Below are 26,005 nucleotides of genomic sequence, written 5' to 3' on the forward strand. Positions count from 1 at the left end.
CACACACACACACACACACACACACAAATTCCAGGGCCACATCAAAACTGACAGAGAGATGGAATAAAAAAGAGGGAGGGAGTAACTTTTCATGTAGAATGCCGTGGGAATTTTGCAATTAGAGCTCAGAGTAGAGGGGAAAGGGAACACATCTTGCTATGCGATAGTTCGTGGGGACAATTGTGATAACCGAAAGCTACTGCTGGTCTTGACGGCTTCTTCCTCCTTTGAATGCATCTCATTAGAGAGTGGCGGAGGGAGGGAGAGAAGAAGGAGGGAAGTTTTACTTTTGCACTGTTGATGTAGTTGGTATATGCTTGCTGTTTCACCAGGGAAGCTCTAGCTTTTGGAAGGGGCTTGTGTCAGCTATTGCACCTAGTAAACTCTGGGTTGAAACTTGATCTCTGGAGCAAATTCTTGTAATTGTTACATCTATGAAAATCTCCATTCAGTTGGAGGACCCTACTGCAGTAATGTTAGGAGAGAAAAACTCCTGTAATCATCTGTACCAGGTTTTAATTATATTTTCTTACAGAAGGTTTTGATTCTGATCGTTTTACCTCCCCCCTCCGCCTCCTTTAAAAATGTTTCTGTTCTGTAGAAGGCATAGCAGTGTCTCCTGCCCGCTGAGCACGTCTCAATGTGGGCCCCTCAGGGTGCACAGACCTTGTCTTGTAGTGGTGTATACACTGGCTGGGACAATGGTTGTCCTGATGCCCGCGCTCCTGGAGAGCTTCTGTAGTATTAATATTAATTTTTTTACAGCAGCATGTTGCTTGACTGGTTTTTGCTACAGTTTTATAGTGGCCCCATTTTCAGTACTTACAGCGTAGAGTTGAGGTTGTGCAACAAAGCATCCTTTTGTAAACACAGGAGTCCTCATTGCCATCTCGTGCCAATAATCTGTTAATAAATAGCTCCCTAAGTACACTCAGCAGCATTGGGCCACAATGTGTGCTGAAATAGCCGCTAGTCTATCATGTGAAATGTAGTCGGATTAAGGGTCCCTCTGAGCTGTTGCTGTCTCTTGAGTCTGTGATCTATGGATTATAGGAGTGTCTCATACATAAAATATTTTTCCTTTTGTAAAACCACCAAAAAGAGAAAGAGATTTTAGCATGCTATAAACCATCTCAGAACAAATCGAGCCTACAGAAGCCAGAGATGCAAGGATAATTCTCTGGGACAGAACTTTCCTGATCCATATATTCACCTTGTGCTTAAAAAGAAGAAGAAAAGATGGAAATCAATTCAGGGGGTGGGGAAGGAAGCAAACTTCTCAAACTTAAAATGCACACAAATTTCAGATGCATAGTGCCCTTCCCCTTGATGCCTTTTAAAGAGCTACAAGAACGTAAACTGTGCGTTTAAGCCATGAGGAGATACCAGACGCTTGTGTGAGCAAAGCTAGGGATGCCAACAGCCAAGCAATCCTTTCAGAATGTTGCTAATGCGATATGGAAAGTGGAGGGCAGCCATTTTAAAATCAAATGTGGATTCTTTCATTCAGTTTACAAATGTGGCAAACCCAAATACAACATCTGAGAGCTCTTAAGAATGCATTACAAGGCTGTCAGAGGGTGGAAAGTCGAATGGCAGGCACCTTGCAAGGAGTCTTTCTTGAGCTCGGCTGGGGAAGGAGCAAAGGTGGATAAAAGGCTTATTTTCTTAGCTTTTAGGTGTGATCACTTACAAAAAATAATAAATTACGCTACAAGAAAAAGAGCAATACCTTAACAAAAGTGTGTCCCTTTTTATAGTGTTTGTATGTAGCTTGTGGAACTTGTACATAAGCCTTGTGTGTGCATCTTGGCAAATGTTTCTTGCTGACAACCCAAATCTATGAGGAATATTGTGAATTAAGTCAATAGAAAGCAATTCACTCATTAGTACGAAAGCCCTCAAGTTCTCCTCACTCCCGCCCTTCCCCAGTCTAAATTCTTGGCGCTTGTTTTTACATACAGTGTGTTCCCATGTAGGCAGTGCATCTGATCAGAGCCCTCACTGCCGCTGGATGTTTTATTCTGTGTGTTCTTTGTACCTTACAGTAAAAGAATCTGTCACAAATTATTGTGGCTCCCAGCTTTAGAAACCTGAGAAAAAAGGGAGGTTAGACTGACATCTGTGGCTGAATAATGATGGGCAGCCTTTTGGCTCCCCTTGAGCCACAAAGCTAGCATCGCCTTTAGTGAGGAAAAAGGAGTAAGAAGAAAGGGGGGAGGGATAAAAGGAGGGTTACAAATCTGCGGTCCTGGAGATGTATTACTGTTGGGCCAGTTGTCTGCGTGGCACGATAATCCGTTTTGATCTTCTGTCTTAATTGTCTGCTAAAGACAAATGGGCAGTAAAAGTTCATCAGTTTCATCTCCCCCCCACTTTTTTTTCCCTTCTCATTTAGAGGCAGAATAAATGATCCGTCACTACAGAAAGAACTCCTTTCTTTTCTGACACGGGCGGAAATGCGGGACCCCAACACATTTTTATTAAAATATTTCTCCCTCATTATTTCAGCCCTCTCAGCTCCGATAGATCTTGCTGTTTCATGAAAAATGTAATCTGAAATGTAAATAAGGGGTTTGGTACAAAGGGAGGAAGTAATGAGCTGGCTAGCCACATTGCTAGAGTCTTGATTGTAATTACCCGCCAAGGTGGACACCCCCACACCCCCATTCCCCACCGCCCCAAAGTCGTCTTTGGAGAGGTCAGGCCAGTGGGAGATAGAAGTGGCTTAAACCTGTTAAAAAAGAAACAGTGGTCCCTGGGATTTTATTTTAAAAAGTCATATGCAAGATACCCAACAGTAATATGGAAGGTACTGACAATTTCTCCAAATTTAAGGAGCAGGGATGATCTCTTTAGAGTTGTGTGCTTTAATGTTGACTCTTTTATTTAGTGTATCATTCCCGTTATGTGTGCATTGTTGTTGCTGATGTTTAAAAAAAGATGTGTTCAGAATATGTGTGCATTTAGATGTACGTGTACACCGTAGTTGATCTGCAAGTCAAGCATTAATATGATGGTCAGGGCCCCCCTGTAGCATTGTCTTGTAACACATAAATTAAAACTGCTGAAATTTTAGCAACAGTTTTATAACTCTGCACGGCCTTTTTATATTGCTACATTCAGATTCTCAAGCAGGTGAAAAGTTGAAAATTATTTTCAGGCGCTCCAATCATTAAAAATATTCTAAGAGTAATCCCCATAGTTGGAAAAAAGCTACCTTAAAAAAAAAGCAGCACAACACAAATATGCTTTTAAAGAACTGAATTAATTCTGTCTCAGTTTTTGCCCTGTGCCTTTAATTTGAGGCTTTAATGACTCAATGTGTACTATATCTGTTCATGAAGATGATAATCAACAAAACTTCACTTTTAATGAACATTGGTTCTCTTTTCTAATTCTGTGGGCACAATCCAGCCAAATTTAATCACATTGAATGTCCTATTGACTATTGGGAGAGTTAAGCATGTACTTTAATCTCTCCCTATTGAAATCAATATTGTTTAAAAGTATGTGCATTTTGGTCAGCTACATATTTAGACCCTGCACGTTAACACGTTTTCCACTGGGCTTCATCTCAACAGGATCACGCGGTGGTGGGTAGACTTGAGAGAGAGAGAAAGAGAGAAAGAAAAAAGAAAGAAAGAAAATAAGTTATAAACAGGAGAAAAGCAAGAGCTTTGGTGTTTCGGTATTAACTGCATAATGGATGTGGAGTGGAACAGGAAGTATATGGGCATTATGCTATATTACAATAAGTCTCTAGCATAACCTATAGCATTATTTCTCTTTCCTCCTCCTGCAATTTTTTAATTGACCATTCTTTTTTGTCTACAAAGCATTGATTTATATGCTCCATCTGCTTTGTATGACAACCTGCCCATATATAATTTGATCAACTGTTGTAAGAGGACTGGGGTGCTGCTTCGAAATTGGTACTTCTATACTGTCTGCAGGTATTTCCCCCCCCCCCCTTTTCTACAGGCACTGAAACAAGGACTGTAATGAATCCCACCATCTTTCTACATTTATATTGAAACCGTAAACATTTTATAGCCATTTTTATATAGAAACTAAGAGTCTTTCTCGTACAAACTCTATAAGCCATGTAAAAAACATGGCACCGGGTGGGCGAGGGGTGGTGGAATTAAAAGGGGGGGTGTCTCTTTGTTACTGCATTACAAACTGTGATTTGGAGAATATTTATGCCATATTGGCTGTAAGTGTACAGTGTAAAACTTGCATCTGCACTGCCACGTGTGATGAAAGGCTGCTTTTAAAGAGAGAGGGTTGGAGGTATGGTAAGCAGCCTTACCGGAAGAGAAGGTGAGTTGACAGATTTTGGGTGCAGTCAGAGGCGGCAAAGTGGGGAGACAGAGCTGACCCAAGGAGTAAGGTTTGCTGGGAAAATCTCCAGCACAAGTCCCATTAGAATGAATAGGACACCTCATTCCAACAGGGTATGTCCATGAGAATGTGCTAGCGGATTGTGCCTCTTGTAATGAGTATGAGGGGATGTTTGTATTCTCTTCCCCCCAACACAGGAATGTCTTGGGCTAGCCCTGATTGCAACCAATCAGGGTGGGTTAGGGTATTTTTTTAAAAAAAAATTTTATGGTAAAATTTTATTGTTTTAAATTGTTTATGGTGGGTTGTACATCGCCCAGAGTGGCTGGGTGACCAGTCAGATGGGCGATTAATAAATTTAATAAATAAATTTAATAAATAAAACCAGAGATTCGCAGCTATTAATGCATAAAAGCTCATTCTAGTGTAACCGTATTTTGTATCTATTTATATATACGTTTTATAAATTGTGCCTCATTTGTTACAAAGAATAATTCATAATAATTCAGTATTTATAATCATTCTCAAATTGGAAGCATCCGTGTTTGAGATGGGGAAAGTTGAACAAATTGTTCATTGCTATGCAACACTTAATGAATTTTGGAGACTTGTCAGATCTTAAGATTGCTTGTTCTTCACCTGCATTATAGTAAAAGGGCTGGTGTGTGTGTGTGGAGGACCTAGGAGCATGGAGCTTCTAAGAAAGGAATTGTTGGTCAGGAGCTCAGATCGTGAATGATGATCCTGCCTGCACCTTCAAAGCCTTCCTTGAAAGGAGATGAGTAAAGCAGCATCACGAATGGATGAAATTAGGTATCCCATTTAGTATTGGGGTTTATCAGTGGGCAGCTGAGTAATGAAGGGTCCAAGCCCTCCTGTCTCCCCCATCCCCCTTGTGTGCATACAGATGGTGAATTCTAAAGCTCCAAGCTACCCAACAGCTGGCCATTGTTGGTATATAGAGTTGGTATTTCACTGAAGTTACAAGGGTAACACTAGTATGGTTCATTAAACAGTTGAGAACCCAAAATAGATGCTCTGGAGTGTGATGCTTAGCAGAGGCATAGCTAATTAAATCTCAGCACAACTTTTTATGTGTAGCTAATTCTTCATTTTATTCTCCACCCCACCCTGTCCCATGTGGCTCAAGGAGGTTTTGGTAATCATGCAATTAAGTGTTAGATCCCTGTCCTGATAGGTCTAAGCTTTATTATCAGAGTGCATGAGGGGAAGCATAGGAAAACCTATACCTTTTTTCTTTTGGAAAAGTTGTCTGTCAGTATGAAATTTCTAAAAAACCAAAATTTTGCACTTGGTTACTTTAATGGCTCCTGTTCTGTAGGAACATCTATTAAGGTTGCTTGCCTTCCTCTCTTGTCAAGGAACTGATCTGGCCATCTTCTCTGACCCCACCCTCTGCCAAACCTACAAATGCCAGGCAGGGGCAAGTTTTCTTCTCCTTTCCAGAGGCCAGAATCTTTCAACTACTCTTCAGGATCCTTGTTCTCACCAAAAAGGAGGGGAGAAATCCTGGTTTTTTACTGTCTTTCCATCTACTTATTGATAGAGAAAAGAGAATGACACCCCCCCCCCCCGCCCCCAGAACCCATTGCCTTTTCTCTGGGTATTCATTTGTTTTAACATAGGATATATTTATTTGTGCTTTTAAAAAAGTTTATACAATTACATTTAAGTCAATCTGCTGCACACCCTGCAAACCGCATTTTTTTTAAAAAAGGTTTTAAATCATTTTGAAAGCTGGAGTGCCTGGGGATCCCTTTTAAGGTGCCTCACCCTTCCTGGTGAGCAGAGCCTGGTTACCTTCCTGATTCCCTGCTCCTCACCATAAACCACATATGCCCATGGCTGTCACAATATGCTGCTTCCATACAAACTAGTCAGCTTCATTTGATTATTCGAGCTCTGTTTGGAGAGGGACTAACTTCTCCATGTTCACTCCTTCCATGCTGTTAAGAATTTTATAGGTTCTCCCCCCCACACACACTCAATATCTGCATACCACAGGAAAACACAAGTGACTGTTGACTGAGGCTACAGCTTATGTTGAGTTTACTTTGAGGCAAACTTCTGCAAGAGGAACATGTGTGTTTGTGTACGCGTGTGTGTATTTTCACAGCGTTGAGGCTATTATGTGAAACCTGCTAAAGTGCATGCTACATACGCACAGCTAAGCAGTTGCATTTCAGATATACATAGGAAAAGGTGCTTTGCATCTCAAAAGGCTAATTAAATTATTCAGAAATAAAATCCGGTTTAAAGTTATAATTGGCATAATTAAGGAATTTCAATTAGGCTGTGAATAAATGCTGTATAATTCCATCGCCATAAGGCTGCCAAAAAAAGGCTACTTCTGGCAATTTCCCAGTAATTTTTTTGATAACTTGCTAGATTTAAGGAAAAATAGTGACTTCCCAGCTTTTCTTCTATTCAGTATCTAGCCGTTAATAAGGCTGCGAGTTTTAATTGAAGAGTGGCTTAATCTACTAAAGGTGCTTTAAAAATTGAAGACCCATAAATTTGGAGGGGCTAAAATGGAAGGGCTTGTTGCTGCACAGACTACACAGACATGCCAGCTTGCTCCTTAGTGTACCAGATTTGATGAGTGAGAAAGTTTATACTGCATCTCTTTCCAGTGTATACCTAAAATTTGTGGATAGTTTACCTATTGGGGTGAAACTACAGTAACTTTCTTTATGGCAGTGAGAACCACAGGTAAGTGAAGCTGCAAGAACTCCGTTGAAATTAATGTTTCATCTTCTAAGGCTTGATCTTCTATAATGCTGATGGGATTTGAATTTGTTCATTTTTTAAGACACCATTACAGATTTAAAACTTGAACAAAGAAAATATTAGAGATGGTATTTCCATGTAACAAAATGGCAGATTCTACCTATTACATTGGAAATGCTCATTATTAAGGAAAGTTACTCCATTAGAATGGGTGTTTAGTTGTTGTTTTGCTTGGTATTTAAATGTTGTCAGTTAAAAGCCTACTGATTAATCAACTAAATAATTAATCGGGGTAGTATAGAACAGTGTTATATAACAATTTCCCTATAATTGGGAAAGGATGTGTGTGTACTTCCTAGGCCATGAAAAATACAAAATCCTTTCCCAGTCATCAGCCCATTGCCTAATAATACCAAAATCCCGATGCTGCTTAGATCTGCATCTCATTTTGTGTGAGAAAGATCCTCCTGCCCATGCAATGTCTCTTAGCTTGGCCCTCTTGATAGCTCATTCTGGTTGGAGCAATTTCTGGGTACCTTACAGGAAGTGGCCAAAGAAGCCCCCTCTTGACAATTTGCCTGCATAGTTGTTTGTTCTATAAAATTTGTTTTTTTTTAAAGCAACATATTCCAGATTACGTAAATTGCGGCGGATGTTTTTGTCTACTTTTCCAAAGGGGAAAAAAAGCCCAATTCTGCCAATGAGCGGATGACAGAATGAAAGATGCCAGACAATCCATGAAACACAGATGGAACCGATTAAACAAAATCCGTACATCCCTACCTTAATGTAAAGTAGGCAGCAAGAGAGCACAATAACTCAAGTACATATTTTATGGCTGTATTTGTTTATAAGAAAAGGGTTCAGGAGCAGAACATATTGAGCTAGAATGAAACAGTGATTGGAGTGCCACACTGAGGAGATGATGAGTGCTGATTTCAGCACAGCCTTGGGTGGGTCTATGAGTCTAGTTCTCCTCTTGTGAAAATGGGGTATGTGGACTAATTATCAGATTTGTTATTAGGGTGAATGAGTATTGAAGTGTCTTGCAGTAACTGAAAATAATTCTTGCAATAAGAAGCCCAGATTAAAAAGCAAAGGGTTGTATCCAGTGGGTTGTATCCATTGTTAGTCTAATTTAAGTACCATCCATTTCAATGGGTCTACTTTAAGTAGGGCTAACGTTGGATATAGTTCAAATAATCTGTGGCTATGTTTGTGTCAGGCAGGAGTGTGCTGGCAGTGACCAGACAAAAGAGAGCAAGAAAGGTGCTTGGTCCTTTGGTTGTAGCTTGACTACCAGCAATACCTAGTAGAACTCTTACACAGGAGGGAATGTTTTTTCTAAAATGGTGTCTGCGGCAACATATATCAACCATCTAAAAACAAATTTTCATCAAAACTATACCCTATGCTTATAAATGAATGAATGATTTTTATTGACTAGTCACGATGGCCACTGGAATTTCAGCACAAAACCTAAAATATCAGCATACAGGGGAATCAAAATTTATGCATAGCATTCACATCAAATAAAAAGAATCAAGCAAAGTAGTCATGTAAATCAACATTTTATTGGTGATTGTGCACAAGTTTCCCTAATTTCTTTAGCCTGAAGAGCAAATTTAGCAACAGACCTTTAGCAACAAAAATATTTTTGTCCATCTTTTAATAAAAAGCTAGTCAACATGCCAATAGTTTTGTCCATAGTCAGCCAGACTTTCTTGAAAAAGCTTCCCTCTAAACTTTGTACAGTGCTGTGAAGATCTATAATACCTACTTGTTGATTACGACTGCACGTATTTGTTTTCGGGCTCATGTAACACAACCCTTTTTTGAAAGTAGTTATAAGATTGGTCCACTGAGGCCGAACAAGCTGAGGTTGATTGGTTCTATGAAGACCTACAACACCTTCTAGAACTAACACCAAAAAAAGAGGTCCTCTTCAGCATAGGGGATTGGAATGCTAAAGTAGGAAGTCAGGAAATCACCGGGATAACAGGCAAGCATGGCCTTGGTGTACAAAATGAAGCAGGACAAAGGCTAATAGAGTTTTGCCAAGAGAACACGCTGATCATAGCAAACACTCTTTTCCAACAGCACAAGAGGCGACTCTACACATGGACATCACCAGATGGTCAGTATCGAAACCAGATTGATTATGTCCTTTGTAGCCAAAGATGGAGAAGCTCTATACAGTCAGTAAAAACAAGAGCTGGAGCTGACTGTGGCACAGATCATGAGCTTCTTGTTGCAAAATTTCGGCTGAAATTGAAGAATGTAGGGAAAACCACTAAACCATTCAGGTAAGACCTAAATCATATCCCTTATGAATATACAGTAGAGGTGAGGAATAGATTTCAGGGATTAGACCTGATGGACAGAGTGCCTGAGGAACTATGGACGGAGGTCCATAACATTGTTCAGGAGGCAGCAACTCAATCCATCCCAAATAAAAAGACATGCAAGAAAGCCAAGTGGCTGTCTGATGAGGCTTTACAAGTAGCTGAGGAAGCGAAAAGCAAGGGAGAAAGGGGAAGATATACCCAACTGAATGCAGAGTTCCAGAGAATAGCAAGGAGAGACAAGAAGGCCTTCTTAAATGAACAATGCAAAGAAATCGAGGAAAATAATAGAATGGGAAAGACTAGAGATCTTTTCAAGAAAATCGGAGATCTCAAGGGAACGTTTTGTGCAAAGACGGGCATGATAAAGGAAAAAGAAGGCAGGGACCTAACAGAAGCAGATGAGATTAAGAAGAGGTGGAAAGAATACACAGAAGAACTATACAGGAAAGATCTGAATGTCCCTGATAGCCATGATAGTGCGGTCACTGAACTTGAGCTGGACATCCTAGAGAGTGAAGTCAAGTGGGCCTTAGGAAGCATTACTAACAACAAAGCTAGCGGAGATGACAGTATTCCAACTGAGCTATTTACAATCCTAAAAGATGATGCTGTTAAAGTGCTGTGCTCAATATGCCAAAACATTTGGAACACTCAGCAGTGGCCACAAGACTGGAAAAGGTCAGTTTACATTCCAATTCCAAAGAGTGTTCAAACTACCGCACAATTGCACTCATTTCACATGCCAGCCAGGTGATGCTCAAAATCCTACAAGCTAGGCTTCAGCAGTATGCGAACCGAGAACTACCGGAAGTACAAGCTGGGTTCCGAAGAGGCAGAGGAACTAGAGATCAAATCGCCAACATTCGCTGGATCATGGAGAAAGCAAGAGAATTCCAGAAAAATGTCTATTTCTGCTTCATTGACTACGCTAAAGCCTTTGATTGTGTGGATCACAACAAACTGTGGCAAATTCTGAAAGAGATAGGACTACCAGACCACCTTACCTGTCTCCTGAGAAACCTGTACAAGGGTCAAGAAGCAACAGTAAGAACCAGACATGGAACAACCGATTGGTTCGAAATTGGGAAGGGAGTACGACAAGGCTGCATATTGTCACGCTGCTTGTTTAACTTATATGCAAAGTACATCATGAGAAACGCCGGGCTGGATAAATCACAGGTCGGAATTAAGATTGCCGGGAGAATTATCAACAACCTCCGATATGCAGACGATACCACCCTAATGGCAGAAAGCGAAGAGGATCTAAAGAGCCTCTTGTTGAGGATGAAAGTGGGAGTGCAAAAGCTGGTTTGAAACTCACCATTAAAAAAACGATGATCATGGCATCTGGCCCCATCACTTCCTGGCATATGGAAGGGGAAGAAATGGAAGCAGTGACAAATTTTACTTTCTTGAGCTCCAAGATCACTGCAGACGGTGACTGTAGCTATGAAATTCAAAGACGCTTGCTCCTTGGGAGGAAAGCTATGGCAAACCTAGACAGCATAGTAAGAAGCAGAGACATCACCTTGCTGACAAAGGCCCATCTAATCAAAGCTATGGTTTTCCCAGTAGTAACGTATGGCTGTGAGAGCTGGACTATAAGGAAGGCTGAGCGCCGAAGAATTGATGCTTTCGAACTGTGGTGCTGGAGAAGACTCTTATGAGTCCCCTGGACTGCAAGGAGGTCAAATCAGTCAGTCCTAAAGGAAATCAACCCTGACTGCTCATTGGAAGGACAGATACTGAAGCTGAAGCTCAAATATTTTGGCCACCTAATGCGAAGAGAAAACTCCCTGGAAAAGACCCTGATGCTGGGAAAGATTGAAGGGAAAAGGAGAAGGGGACGGCAGAGGATGAGATGGCTAGATAGCATCACCGATGCAATGAATATGAACTTGAGCACACTCTGGGAGAGAGCAGAGGACAGGAAGTTCCTGGCGTGCTATGGTCCATGGGGTCACAAAGAGTCGGACACGACTTAACGACTGAACAACAACAACACCATTGTTAAACCCATGATATTTATTATCAAAATGTATATCCCACCTTTCTATAAAATATCCATGGCAACTTAAAAATCCCCCCAAATAAAACAATACACTGTAATAAAAACAAACAGCAGTTACTATAATCTGACGTAGCCCAACTCCACGCTGTGGGTTAGAAGTAGTTGCAACTACTGAGTTGCATAAGAACAGGTTTCCATAAGGGGAATAGTATAATTTCCACACAGAAGAGGCCTTATGTCATCTGGAGTTGGAAACAATTTGAAAAGCAGGACTTTCAAGGTATACCTTGGCACCATTCCATGATGCCCTTAAAATAAATAAATAAATATATGTATTTCACCTACCAGCCCTTTAATTCCAGAACAGTGTTACTTCTGATACATACATTGTTATTAAGCAGAAACGGTGCTTTTGTTCTATTGGTTAAACATCCCACCACCTTCATTAGTAATGTCCAAGATGGTTAATTTCTCTTGTTTGGTATTGGTGAAATGTGGCTGTGTGTCCAGCATATGTAGGTCAGACCACATTTCTGGAGATGAGGTGAGACTGGGTAGCTCCTGTACAAGCTAATGGTTATTCCACCATACTGACTGAGCTCAAGTAAGGTGCCTTGTGATTGTTCAGCTTTGTTGTTCGGACAGGCTTGCAGCACTGCAAAATGTGGGCAGGATAATCTTCTCCACCTCTTTATGCTGCTGCCCAAGGCCAGACTATTAATGCAGAAGTAGAAGCTAGACTTTCATATTCTGGGCTGGGTGTCTTCTCTTAGACTTTAATGGCAGGATGGCTTTCTTCACTTTTTTTCATTTGCACGGTGGTTCTGTATGCTCTGTTTCTCCTGTGTCTGTTGGTTTCCTCAAGTTATGCTGTTTCTCTTTTCAGTCCTTTTCGCTAATTGAATCAACTACTCTGAGTGCAAAGGAAGAATTAAGATATTTACTCTCCTTTGACCCGATGCTGGGCTTCCTTTTTCTGTTTGCCCCAGCCTTTGCTGCTCCAGCAATTACTTAGTGTTTACATTTCAGTAATTCCCCAAGCCCACGAGTCTCTTCATGCTGGGTTTTATATGTACTACATGCATCCTTGAACACTTGGAGTGTCTTGTCAGGATTCTTTTACTGTAAAAGAAAAAAAAAACTGGTATAAACAAATACCATAACTGGGACAGCCATTCTATATGAGATATAGGGGGGTATTCAGATACCTTTGGTTTGTTTCTCATTTAATCATGGAGTTCTTAAATATCTGCCAGATCATTCTGTATGATTTGAACAGTGTGGGTATGTGTGTGTTGAATTAAGAAAGTAGTATAGGCTGAAACCTTATCAAGTTAAAGTATTCGCTGTGGAAAGTTGCCTTACAATGCAAATCAAATTGCAATGGAGAGGAGGGTAGTGTTGCACCAGATCTTAGCTCAATGGGGAAGGGCCATAGCTCTGCAGTAACGTATAAGTTTTGTATACAGAAGGTCCCAGGTTTAATCTCTGGCATCTCCAGTTAAAAGGATCTTAGGTAGCAAGTGATGGGAAAGACCTGTTCCTCAGCGTCTGGAGAGTCACTGCGAGTCAGCATAGACAATACTGGGCTAAATTGACAAATACCCTGACTTACGTTGTGTACAGACATCCTAAAAAGATGTTCTTGGGTACATGGGGTACATATATTTGAAGTGTTTGGCAAACTGGCCTCTTTTTGCAATCAATAACAATAAATGTGGATTATCTGTAGAAAGCAGGTGCATGCTACTTTGCCTATTTCTGTGGAAAGGGATGGCGGGCTTCCTCTTCTTTCAACACGTGTTTAACTGTCCCTTGCGAAGTCTCACCAGTGTTTCACTTGGATAACATGTCTAAACTATATAGTACAGATTCCTTATTTTAGCACTAAGACTTACAAAGGCTTCTTTTAGCGGCCTTTAATTTTGTACTTACGTATGGGGGATAGCCTGTGGCTCTGATATCTACTGTGGATCTGCAGTTGTTTGGGGATGAAAGAAGGCAGCAGCTGGAAACTCGGTAGCTACATCTAGCCGTCTACCTCAAGAAGGCCTTGATTTTCTAGTTTATCTAAACAAGCTCGACTAATCCCAACTATCTGGGGGGATCCTCTGTCAAAACAAGCAGCATGGCCCTAAGGCAAACACAGCCATACAGAAATGAAGGCTGGGACTTCCAATACTCCAACGGCTGCCTATTGGAGGCCTTTTCTGCTTTTTCTGAGAGAGGGTAGGAGAGAGGTACAATTTGCATAATGCCTTTTTATTGGGAACTTTTGGAAGCTTGACAGAGGTCCAGCTTATAGCTCTTAGCCACAATGCGGAGTCTATAGGAGAATCCTTGAATGACCTAACCATATTGAAAAGTGGGGGGGGGGGATGAAAGCGCCTTAGCACAGCCAAGGGAGGCGAGTGGGAGGGAGCCATGGTAAGTGAGGAAAAGAGGGGGCTGCTGCATTGTCTAACATCTGCTCTCCTTCTCGTTAGTTTTGTTCTTTGCTATTCTATGTGGACTTTGGAGAAACCTAAGACAGCCGAACACAGATCCTATAATCTTCCTTCTGAATATTTATGCAGGGAGCCAGCCTCTAAGCTGTCCTTTGCATCCCCCGCCCTCCACCTTCCCCAATTTCCATGCTTTCAAATGAGGCCAACTTTTCAAAAGCTTAAATAAATGTTTGTGGATGTTTATAAAAAGATTTGCATAAATTTGGCTTTTATTTGAGAAAGATCACTTTTTTCTTAATTTTTTTAGGGTTAACATGGTTTTAAAAGTTGGTTTTTATTAGCCAAGTCCTACCTCAGGGATGTAGGATTATTAATTAAGAGGGTAATATTTAGTGAGCCTGCCCTGGCAAGGCTGAATGATGGTGGTTGGGAACTGTTATCCGTAAGCACTTGCTTTAAATGGAGACTTCTGAAGACCCTAGCTTCCAGGAGGATCTGAATGCTCTCTGGAAGCACCCCCAAACTCTCTTCATGTGGAGTTGGAAAGCAACATGGCAAAAGTCTGGGATTTGAAAGGCAAGGGCACTCAGGACATACTTTTTTCTTACCTGCATCATGATTGTGTTGTTGCGTAGACTGTGCAAATGAACTTGAACTTGTTCAGCTGATTAAGCAGTTTTACATATGTTGTACGTTGTGGGTGCTTTGTGTATGTATGGATATAGATATTACGGATATAGATATTATACACACATTAGTAACCTCTTTTGCATAAGTTGAGTCCTTGGACTAGGGTGGGACTAGGATGAACAATTTAAATATAATGTTTTCAGTTGTTCTTTCCCTGTAATTTGCTATATAAACATGGAATCAGAGAGATCCTAACTTTCAGTCTTCCATGGTTTATTTTTATTTATTTTAAAGATTTATATACTGTCCTTCAGCCGAGCTTTCAGGGCGGCTTACAAGAATAACTTTCAGAGGGGGAGCAGCCGTGTTTATGTGTTGCAGGAAAAACAACAGTGTTGTGGCACCTTAAATGCTAACACATTAATCATGTCATAAGTTTTTGTAAAACATTTTTTAAGGGTGTTTCTTTTTTTCTAATTTTCATATTGAAAAAACAAATTATAACTTTTACTCTCTACTTCAGACAGGATCTAAATGCTTTAAAAAAATAGCTATGTTTAGCTGGAGGGTGAAGTTGGCTTAACATTTTATGTGTGTTTTGTTTTAAATTTTGCACTGCTGAGAGAGATGTAGGGACTGTTCCCTTTTCCTTTTCTTTGCATGTGAATACCATTAAGGAGCAAACCAGAACTACTTTTCTCCAGCACAGTTTTTTTAAAAATCACATCTGCTAGGTCTGTGTCCCAGGAGGAGCTCCGTAGAGCAGTGAATTCAACACAGGCCTATTATCTCCTGCTTTTGCGTATGTTGTATAAGGAGTGGGACCTCAGGGAGGCTGGGAGCTTCCTCCTGTGTAATGTCCAAGCCAGATTTGAAGGACTGGTGGCCTTGGGGGTTGGATTTGAAGGAACAAGCACAATTAAATTTAAAAAATTCAACGATTGTCAAAATTGATAATGAATGGGTTCCTCCTTACCAAATGTGAACCGTAAAAAGATGCCCATCTGTGTACTACTTGTGAATTTTAAACTTTAAATCTAAACATCTTTTGCTTTGCTTCTGCAAACTTGTCTCCAAGATTTTGAGGCTCTTTCTTCACTTGGAGCGAGTGGCTCTTTCCACTAATAGTCCTTTCTCCTCCCCCCCCGTTATTTTTTTCTTATCTTCTCATTGTTGTTTTAAGCGAGAAGAAAAATGTGTGCAAATGTTCTTTATCCATTCTTCTCTAATGGCACACTGAGTTAAAAAGCTAATTAATGTAAAAACTTTTGGGAGACAATTCAGTTGGCCACTTTAAAGTGTATGTTAGGGTACTCCTGCTTTACTGTGTTTTAAAAACATTATTTAAATAACTTCATTTCAGTTACAGATGTATGCCTCCCAGTACCAATTTCTGGGGAATATGAGCTTGGGGGTGGGGATGCTATTGCACTCATGTCTTGCTTATGGGAACAGAATGCTGGTCTAGAACAGCCTTTGGTTTGATCCAGCATGGCTGTTCTTACGGGCTTATATTCTTATAACAGCAAAGAACTGCTGTTTGCTTTTACAAAAAGCCGTTAACTTGGTGGGGTGACTTAAAGACCTCTCTTTAGTGTCTTAATCTACTTCTCATAGAACCTGTAATACAGATCTTTGTCACAACCAAGACTTCCTTTCATTTTTATGTCGTTCATAACTGAAGGATACCCTGTTTGCCTAGAATTTGCCTGGTGACATTTAATAGATTATTTATTTATTTATTATACTTTTATATCGCTTAATAAAATAAAATCTCTTAAGTGGTTTACACACCAACTCTTATAAAACTACAATTAAAATACTTACATAGTACAATATAAAAACAATAAATAGTTGATAATGTACAATAAGAACAATACACAGTAAAACAAGGCAGTGTCATAGTCCATTACAAGCCAAGGAAAGCCTGTGTGAGCAAGAGTATTTGCAGCTCACCACAGTTCCTGCCTCTCAAGCCACATGTGAGATGGTGTCTCAGAGGGTGAGTACCACTACCAAGTAGGCCCATGTTTGTGATGTTCCATGGTGATGTTCTGTTGGTTGTGGAATAATTTTTTACGGCAGGAAACTTCCAATCAAATACATTCTTTGCCCTCAGGCTGACTGTCCAGTTATACCCCAGCGCCAACTGGTTTGAGGCTACAGAAAGAAGGTTCTGCCAGGGTTCCCTCTTCATCCTCTCATGGGATGACTTTAGCTGCTCACTGCCTTGCCAATCCTGCTGCATCTTCAAGCAGTATTCTTTGCTGTATTGTCTGTGGCTTCTGCCAGGGTGGGTTCAGATGGCTCATTCATGTGATGGAAAGTTTCCTTCCCACTGGCAATTTCTTCATAGAGGCAATGAAGAGGTAACCTCAAACAGGTTACCTCTGAGGAAGTTGCTGCGTGATGTAAGCTTGAGGGGGTCAGGCCATTGTGTGGTTATGGCAGCCATTACGAGGACAATGTGATGGGCTAAACCCTTTCATAGTTTCTTTTTCCATCTTCACAGATGTATGTACGTATCTGCAGTTAGTTTGGAAGCTGGCCTGAGGAACACCCTTAAAAGATTAGCATGGTTGTGTAGGCAAAAGTGAGCACTTGAAAGTCCTGCTGTTCAGCCTGCCACTACAGCCCTATTCTAAAGTTTTTAGTGGCACATCTGAAGTTAACAAGAAAAGGGGATTGTATTGAGGTGTTGAAAGCCACCATGGAGTCCAAGTTGATGAAGGGTGGTATATAAATACTGTAAATAATGAATGAATAAATAACTGGAAGAGAAGCTCCTTAGAAAAGGAGCTTACTTGTCATGGATCTGTCAGCCAAGTATTGTCCATGCTGTGGGCAGCCTTCCCCAACCTAGTGCTTTCCAGATGTTTTAGATCAAAACTCCCACTAGCTTCAGGCAGCATTGCCAGTGGTCAGTTTAAAACATCCAGAAAGCACCAGGTTGGGGAAGGCTGCTCTAGGGTTTAAGGTGAAGAGTCTCTTTTCCAGCCCTGTTACCTGATCCTCCTCTTAACTGGAGATGCTGTGAATTTAGGATCTTCTGCATACAAAGCCATGTGCTGTGCCACTGAGCTTGGGTTCCCTCCTCTTTCCTTTCCACCTGATTCCATCCCTTGCTGAATTTGCTTGGTGGCCATGTTAACAAGCTTAATCAAAGCCTGCTGAATGCACCCTTTAGAGATGTGGAACCTCTTTTAGCCCAAATTTACTTTCAGAGAAGCTCTTGGCAGCTGGGTTCCAGTGGTGGGCAGGGCCAAAGACAAAAGGGTGGGGCCAAAAATACTTTAAAAAGCAACAACAACAATACCAGTATATTCTAGCTTCAATAGCCCTTACTGCCAGTAACTAAGCCTTAGGAGAAGCATTTTAACCTTTAAGAAACTGCACAGAAGCTGGGAAACTAACAATCAGTGGTTGGGGGAAGTGAGTGTGGCCCCCTGGGGGAATCCCAGATGGCTGGATTTGGCCCCCAGGCCTGAGGTTCCTCACCCCTGCTTCAGGGTTTTCCTTGCAAACCAAGCAAACAGCTGTCTTGAACACCATTTTTTGGTGGAAACGCAGGGTATACATAAAATAAATACATTGTGTATTGGTGGGGGGGGGGAGCTGTGTGCCTTTAAAAAAAAATAAAAAAAATTCACCCAGCTTCTTAGCTCAGGGGATGAGCGATATGTCATGCAGTTGGCATTTGCTGAAAGATCTATGTGTGGATACCAACGCCATTCGTTCACTTCTCAGTGACAAGAGTCAGTTTCTGAAAGGGGACACATTGGTGCTCTAGGCTTCATGGATGTTGCTGGAATATTTGATAACAAATTGTGGTCAGCCATAGGTGATGGAAATGCATACTGCCAATTTTGGTGGTTGCTCACTGTTTATGTTGCAGAACTGAGCCTACAGCACTGAAAAAAGTTCAAGGGTTAAGCGCTCGCCCAATGTAAGTTTGGGCCACTATCATGTGGGTTGGTTGCTCTTTGAACAGGACTTCCTTCTCCTTTGAAGCTGTTTGGGTATCTGTTGCCCTGTGGTGCACAGTGCTAAATCCACTTGTTTGGGATGATTTCATATGCATTTGGGATAAGAGCAAGAGAAGTTTATTGGATCTCCTTGTGGAGATCCAACAATGGATCTCCGCAAGTCTGGGAAAGAAGGCAAGTATGAAGTAGTTCTTTTAGATTGGTAGAAGAGTGTTCTTGTGGGAGGCTAGTTTGGCTGAGCTCACATGGGGACTCCTTTTGTAAATCCAGGTGGAGAGAGAGAGTGTGGTAGAGAGCAAATGGCAAATTTTAGGAGGGAGGGTTGGATATGAGAGAGAGTGTGTGTGTGTGTGTGTGTGTGTGTGTGTATGTGTGCACACCACCCATGTATATGGGCTTCTCAGAGAATGTGAAGATCAGTCCCTGCCCTAAAGTATTTACAGTCTAGAAAAATGACACAAGGGGAGGGAAATAGAGGAGGTGGGAAACTGAGGAAGGATATATGACATGAAAGGTTTAGGCTCTAGCTTGCCTTGGGTTTTTCTGGCAACCATCACTTGAGAATTTTCTTCAACTATAAAACTAAACTGAGCCTCTGAGCTAAGAACTAATCTACATCGAGGGCTCCTACTCTAGAATTAATTGTGTGTGTAACACGCATGCATGCACACACACAGACAGTGTGGTATCCTAGTAGAGGGTTGAGCCTGGACATAGCAAACTTGGGTTCAATCCCCCACTTAGCTCTGATTTGGTAAAGCTCCTCTTTCTCCTTTACCTTTTTGTAAAGCTCTTCTCTCAGTGTAATCTACTATACTGATGGTTTGTACAATTCTACCTTACTGATGATATGTATTATTCAGCCTTCCCTCTGAATAAAATAACATATATTGCCTACCCCAAATTCTGTGGGCTATAAACGTGAGTAAATAGTGAATTATTTGCAAACCTTGCTGGTACATTGAAGCCTCTATCTGGGGCCGCAGGGGTGGGGAAGTTCCTCCTCGAGGCTGCCTCCTTCCACGGTTGCTCTGTAACACAAAGGGCTTGCATTGCTGTCCTTATGGCTCATTTATTTTGAAAACTTTGGTGCTGAAACCAAACTTAATCAATGAGTGCTGTGTTGTCTCCAATACGTTTACATGTTTGCTGGATCGATAAAGAGGGATTTCAGAAAGCCCATGTGGGGTTTATAATGTCAGCAGCGTTTTGATTATGAAAAGAATGGGAACCAGGGGACATCTGAGCCAGGTGGCAAATGTCCTAGAGCCAGCGGTGAGATGGCTCTGCTGGAACCCTCGTGGGAAGCAGTTCATGCCCTGCACTTTAACTGCAGTGACTGGCTAATATAGATTCACTCTCTTTCTCTTCTAATGCTCATTAAAATGTTAAAAATCAAACTGCATATAAAAAGATTTGTGAAAATATAAACTTGGGGATTGATCCAGAAAATGGACACATGCTGTCCTTGGGACCCTTGACAGCAGCTACTGAGGTGAATTGCATGTTCTCAGCTGCATCCTCCCTCCGTCTTGGTTCCTGGACTTTGCAACTTTCCCCTCCCATTATTATTTTGGTGAGGAGAAAGTGGGTGGGTGAGAGAAGGCGTTACAGTTTTTGTCACATGCAGGCACAAGGGAACTGAGGCAAAATGAAGGCAATTTCTTGTGATTTTCTTAGTCAGCTTACCATAACAAAGCATACATAGTAGTAAGAAAAGCATTAGTACAGCATTAGTGTGAATCTCTGTTTTAGAAGAAATGCTTGAATCTGTACAAGGGAGGCCCCGAAATCCAACACAGTGGGGAGGGAGAGACTGAGTTTTATGAAGCACATATTTGAAGGGTTTGTATGGAAGTCTTTTGAGGGGGTTACGCTATGATACCCCTTCATGGATCACTGCCTTGTTGTGGCGGAGGGGCTTGCGTAACTCAGTGAAGCCATAAGCTATGCCGTGCAGGGCCACCCAAGACGGACAGGTCATGGCGGAGAGTTCTGACAAAATGTGGTACACTGGAGAAGGAAATGGCAACCCACTCCAGTATTCCTGCCAAGAAAACCCCATGGAACGTATCACAAGGCTAAAAGAGATGATGCTGGAAGATGAGCCCCTCAGGTCGGAAGGTGTCCAATATACTACTGGGGAAGAGCAGAGGGTATTTCCAAGTAGCGCCAGAAAGAGTGAAGCGGCTGGGCCAAAGTCTAAAGGACACTCAGCTGTGGATGTGTCTGGTGGTGAAAAGACAGTCCGATGCTGTAAAGAACAATATTGTTTAGGAACCTGGAATGTAAGATCAATGAATCAAAGTAAGCTGGAATGAACTTGAGCACACTCCGGGAGAGAGCGGAGGACAGGAAGGCCTGGCATGCTATGGTCCATGGGGTCACGAAGAGTCGGACACGACTTAACGACTGAACAACAGCAACAAGCTATGATGGCGAGAAGACCCCAACTTTGGCGGGGCATGGCTCTTATAACCAGGTGTTATCACTGCACCTTGCTTGGGTGCAGCACAAAGCTGGCCCCTACAAATCTACTCCGTTGTCTCATTTTGAGATCTATCCCACCTAGTTTCAAAAGCTCTGGGTGAGTAACACTCCCTGCCCCACAAAACAGCAGGAAGACAGCTGTGTTTACTCCCTTGCAGCAAAAGAGTCCTGTAGTACCTTAAAGACCTAAATGTGGTAGGAGCTTCCCTGGAATAGAGCTTGCTTTGTGAGATGCTTCATATATAGGAAGTAGCCAGAAATGAGTAAAATAGAGGGTATCAAACATTAGCATGTCCTGCACCAACTTAACCTCCATCCTCACCAGTCCAGATTAATAAAATATCTTGCAGTGCTTCCATCAAGTGCTCAAGCTGTGGCATCTTTCCAGTGGCAAGTAGGTCCAGAGCTGTGGAGCAGCCACTGACAGTGCACCTCTATATGGGCTTGATGTTCTGGATAGACCTAAATTATCATGGAACAACAGATTTTAACTGTTGCTGCAGGAATAGTGTTCTGTACTATGTGGGCTTGGGGTTGATCTTGGAATTACATTGGCAGTTAAGGAACCATTTGGTACATGATCCATAATCCATTGCTTCGTCTGAGAGACCAGCTGTCTTTGTTGTTGTTGTTGTTGTTCAGTCGTTAAGTCGTGTCTAACTGTTCATGACCCCATGAACCATAGCACGCCAGGCCTTCCTGTCCTCCGCTCCCCAAATGTCATCTAGCAGCAGCCATTCCATCAGGCTACCTGAACTGCTCCCATGCCAGCTGGTTGTGGTAACTGTAATGTTAAAAACTGGTGCCTGAGCTAGCATTTCTCCTTTTCCCTCCCCATCCCCTTTTCCTTGTGTCCTCAGGGAGTGTCTTATTATTGATATTTGTAAGCTGCTGTGGGAGCCTTTTTTGGATACAGGGCAGGGTTAGGGTTACCTTTAAATAAATAAATAGTCCATGACTCTGTCATCCTAGTTGGCAGCAAGTAGGAGCAAGTGACCAGGTTGCTTTTCTAGAGTGTGGTGTGTTATGTTTTGCTTGTTCCTTCTTTCAAAAGAGAGCGTATCCTTAAATTTTTCTTACTGCTTTTGGGATCGTTTCCGGAAGTGATTGAGGTGGGATTAAACTGGATCAGTACCACTTGTGACTCAGTGAGCTACACAGGCATACAAAGAAAGCCAAAGAAAGCCATACAAGAGCTTGATGAACCTCTGTTTTTTGTTGCCTGCCTGAGACTCCATAGCCATGGTAGTTGTCAAGTACCTGGCAGGACTCATTATGCAGATAGTGAATTGTGTTTGGTTTGCTAGATCCCACAAGCCGTGCAGACATGGTGTAAACCAAGTGCTTTATCTATTATATTTGCTAACAAAGTGTTCCATGCTTTTTAGAGAGAAATGATAAAACAACTGATCCATAGATCAGTTGTTGCTCTTTAGGAAAATCACCTCTTCCTCCCTTCTCACCTTCTCAGCCCATAACCTTTAATTTGGCAAACCTCCCTCCCCCACCCTTAAAAAAGAGAAGGTGGTCCAGCATTGAGCAATTGAGCTTGAAAGTGTATGAAGGAATGGGACATGCTCAATTGAATTGTGTAGGAGGAGCATGTTCTTGCCAGGAGAGTCAATATGTTTTCTGCTCCGTTGAATGGGTGATTAGATTGATGTGGTTTATTTGTTAAATGATGGAAGTGGTTTTAAAAATAAATGAAGCATGAAGCATCAATTCTTGCTAGCACAGATAATTTATTATTACTGGCCTGGAAAGTGCTCCGCTTTGTAAATTGATCATTAATTTTATCAAGTGTGCTAAGGTTTGTTTAATGTAGTTCAACTCTAAACACTCTCTCTCTCTCTCTCTCTCTCTCTCTCACACACACACACACGCACGCACGCACCTGACTTATTCCTCATTATTGGATATGTAAATATGTAGAAAATGGGCAACGTGATGTTGTTTGTATAGAAGGACAATATTGAAAGTTTTTACTTCTAAACATAAAACTTCCCCACATCAACTATTTATTACATTTCTATGCTGCCCATTAGCCAAAGCTCTCCGATACTACTGCTTTCAACAGGGCTTTTTTTTCCTGATGGGTGATGGCTTTACCTTTTTATCTACTTCACTCATTGAACTATGTTCAGCGAAGACCTTAATCTCAGCTATTGTTTATAAAGTTATATTTGGAGGAAAGCCAGTGGAGATGGCCCTAAAGCTTTAAAAAAAACCTTTAAGTAATGTAAATATAGAAGGGGTCTTATATCCCTTCATTATTGTATTACATTCCACATACTGAGGTTGCTTTGACTTGGAGTTTTGCAAATGTATTCTGATAAACTCTCATTTAAAATCAACATGCTATCTGTGCTTCCGCCTCAGTGTGGTGAGAGTGACAACATGGTGAAAATGGCTCTCAAGAGCCCTTGTTGGCTTTATTTTGTGTTATGCCTTTTCCACTCCCAGCAACCCTCATTCCTAGGATGCAAGCAATCGCTGTGCCAGGAGGGGAAACACTGCCAGCCCAAAGAGATGGCTCGGTTTGGTGGTGTTTGCTGGTGTCCATATGGTCAGGTCGGAGCATCTCCCCAGAGGCAAGTTAACGCATGCCGGCCCAGCCGCCTCCTTCCCTTTGGAGGTCTGCTGGAGGGCTCCTGCTGCTTGCCCATGTGTGAATCTTGATTAATTTTTCATTTTTAATGAAGTTTGATCATGTTTATTATTTCACATGATTGACTGCCTGGTACTCTTTCCATGTAATTGATAAAGCACATTTCTCTTCATCTGTCTCTTGTTTCTTCGGGGCAAAGTTGCAAGATTGTGTTCTGTGGTTAATGTTAGATTTATTGGTCCCATTAGATGTATAAATTATCTCTCTCTTTTTTTCTCTCTCCTTCTCTCCACAGGAAATTCTACAGACCCTGACCAAGTTCTGCTTCCCCTTCTATGTGGACAGGTAGTGTTAGATTTCTGAACTTTACAAGAAGAAAAAACACACACAAACAACTCTCTGTCAATAAAACAGTTGCAGAAAATAAAAACCATACCATTCTTAATGCTCTGTCTACCTGAACCTGATTTAAAGTGCCCAAGTGTAAATTATAGTGGCAATATCCTTTCCCCCCAGGATTTTTATAGGCACCATCAAAAAAGTTTTAATTTTACCATGCATTGGTGACAGTCAGATCAGTTTTCTTCTTGCTTCTAATGAAGCTTTAATGCAAAAGTTAAACTTTTGCTGATTTAATAGTTACACTCTAGCGGTTGACAATATGCAGTATTTACAACTGTGGTTCTTTATAGGTATTCTGCAAGTTGAGTGTGAGTTGTTGTGATTATGTAATATTGAAATTGCACTTTCCAAAGTGTCAAAAGTTTTGATTAGTGTAGTAAAACATGTGTCTCCCCCTCCTGTCCCCAGTCTATCTGGATTTTGAACAGGATCAAGGCTACTTGCTTCATATTTGTGAGTGTTGAAAAGCACCCCCTACGTTTGGTGGTTTCTGACACTTAGAGTGCAATTTTGTGCATGTCTGTTGGGAAGTGAATTGGGAGTTGAATAGGACTCACTCCCAGGTAAGCATGTGTAGAATGGCAATCTCAATTGCATTGTTTCTATGCTATTTTTCTTGGTGCCATTTTTCTTCTTCTTTTTGTCTTGGGTAAGATGGACCATAAGATGGCTTTGTATATTCATAGTGAATATTTGGTGGAGCTGTAATTTTGATTTAAGAGCAGCTGTAAAAGTTGTGGCTGAACAGTTCACTTTTGTATTCCTTGTTCCAATGTAAAGCTTTCCCAACAGAGGTGATGGCATTCACTTAACGTTGTTATTATTATTAATTTTGCTTCCTTACTTTCCCGCATCCTGAGGGCTCAGGATGGGTAAGCAGGAAAACAAATAACAAGCCTCCACTAAAATAAAGAATTTCCTTTTGCCAAAGTATATTAAGTTTCCTCACACTTGCTTAACCCTGGATGTTAACTGTCTGCCCAAACAAGAAGGTGCTGTAATGCTTGTAGAAGATGTTCCAACATGGATTCTGTTGAGTCTTCAGGATAAAAAACACCAGGAAGGAAAAGGTCCCAAAGCGCTACTGCGCATGGTCTATAATAATTGTTTATTCATTGTGCAGATCTCTAAAATGCTCTTCTCTATGCGTTTTGAGATGAAGTCTCTTCAGGAGCAATTAATCTCTTGGTCAAGCTTGCTTCTATTTCTGTAGGGACTAGTCTGTTCTATCAGCTGTCTTCAGGGCAAGGAAGACACCAAAGAAGTCCTAACTCTCATGTGCCCTGTGTGGGCATGGTACATGGACCATGTGGTCAAGAAGGTGCTCTTGCTTGATCATAAGTGTCATGACTAGTCTTCTAGTACAAATTATGGCACTTTAAAAACAAGCAGACACTTCTTACCATTAGCTTTTTAAAGGCAATGTTTCCTTTCCAGCTTCTTGGTAAATATTCACATGGTGTGAAGTGATACCCCGCTGTTCCAAGGCACCCATTTGTGTCAACTGCTTAGGCTTACAGAAGCTAACGTCAAGAACTATTTTTGACTGTAAACTAAATCTGATCTTAATCGCAATCAGTCCAGAAACATGTTTTCCTCATTTTTGTAGAATTTGCATGGCATATGCAGTAAGGAGGTTTTCCCCCTCCCTGAATAAATCATGTTTATTTGCAATTCATACCTATATTTTCCTCTGAGCATTTGTTCACCTATCATTTTTACTCCACAGGCCAGACTGAATATGTATGCAGGGGATAAATCAATATGATATATATCTCCTTAAAAATAAAGTGAAGCTGTTTTGGCATGAGGGTAAATGCAAGAGTTGGGTAATTTCATAACATTAGTCTATTTTTTCCCCTGGTTTGCATAACTCACATAGATAATTTTTGTATGTACATCTGTGTGACTGTGTTTCTGTGAAAAACAAACACACACACCCCTTTCAGTTTTGTTAAGACTTCTGCTGTACTTAATTTATGTTG

General features: G+C 41.3%; 1 protein-coding gene across 1 annotated transcript in view; it reads left to right on the plus strand.

Annotated features, from left to right (window-relative positions):
- Positions 1–26,005, plus strand: part of DENND1A (DENN domain containing 1A) — a 296,658-nt gene that overhangs the window by 75,828 nt on the left and 194,825 nt on the right. The window contains exon 4 of the mRNA XM_084820777.1: positions 23,914–23,963. Coding sequence (XP_084676903.1) covers positions 23,914–23,963 — 50 coding nt within the window. The remainder of the gene's footprint in view (positions 1–23,913; positions 23,964–26,005) is intronic.

This window comes from Heloderma suspectum, chromosome 14, assembly GCF_057233095.1.
Source record: "Heloderma suspectum isolate Gila_16-S chromosome 14, 16-S_ref, whole genome shotgun sequence".
NCBI classification, from domain to species: domain Eukaryota; kingdom Metazoa; phylum Chordata; class Lepidosauria; order Squamata; family Helodermatidae; genus Heloderma; species Heloderma suspectum.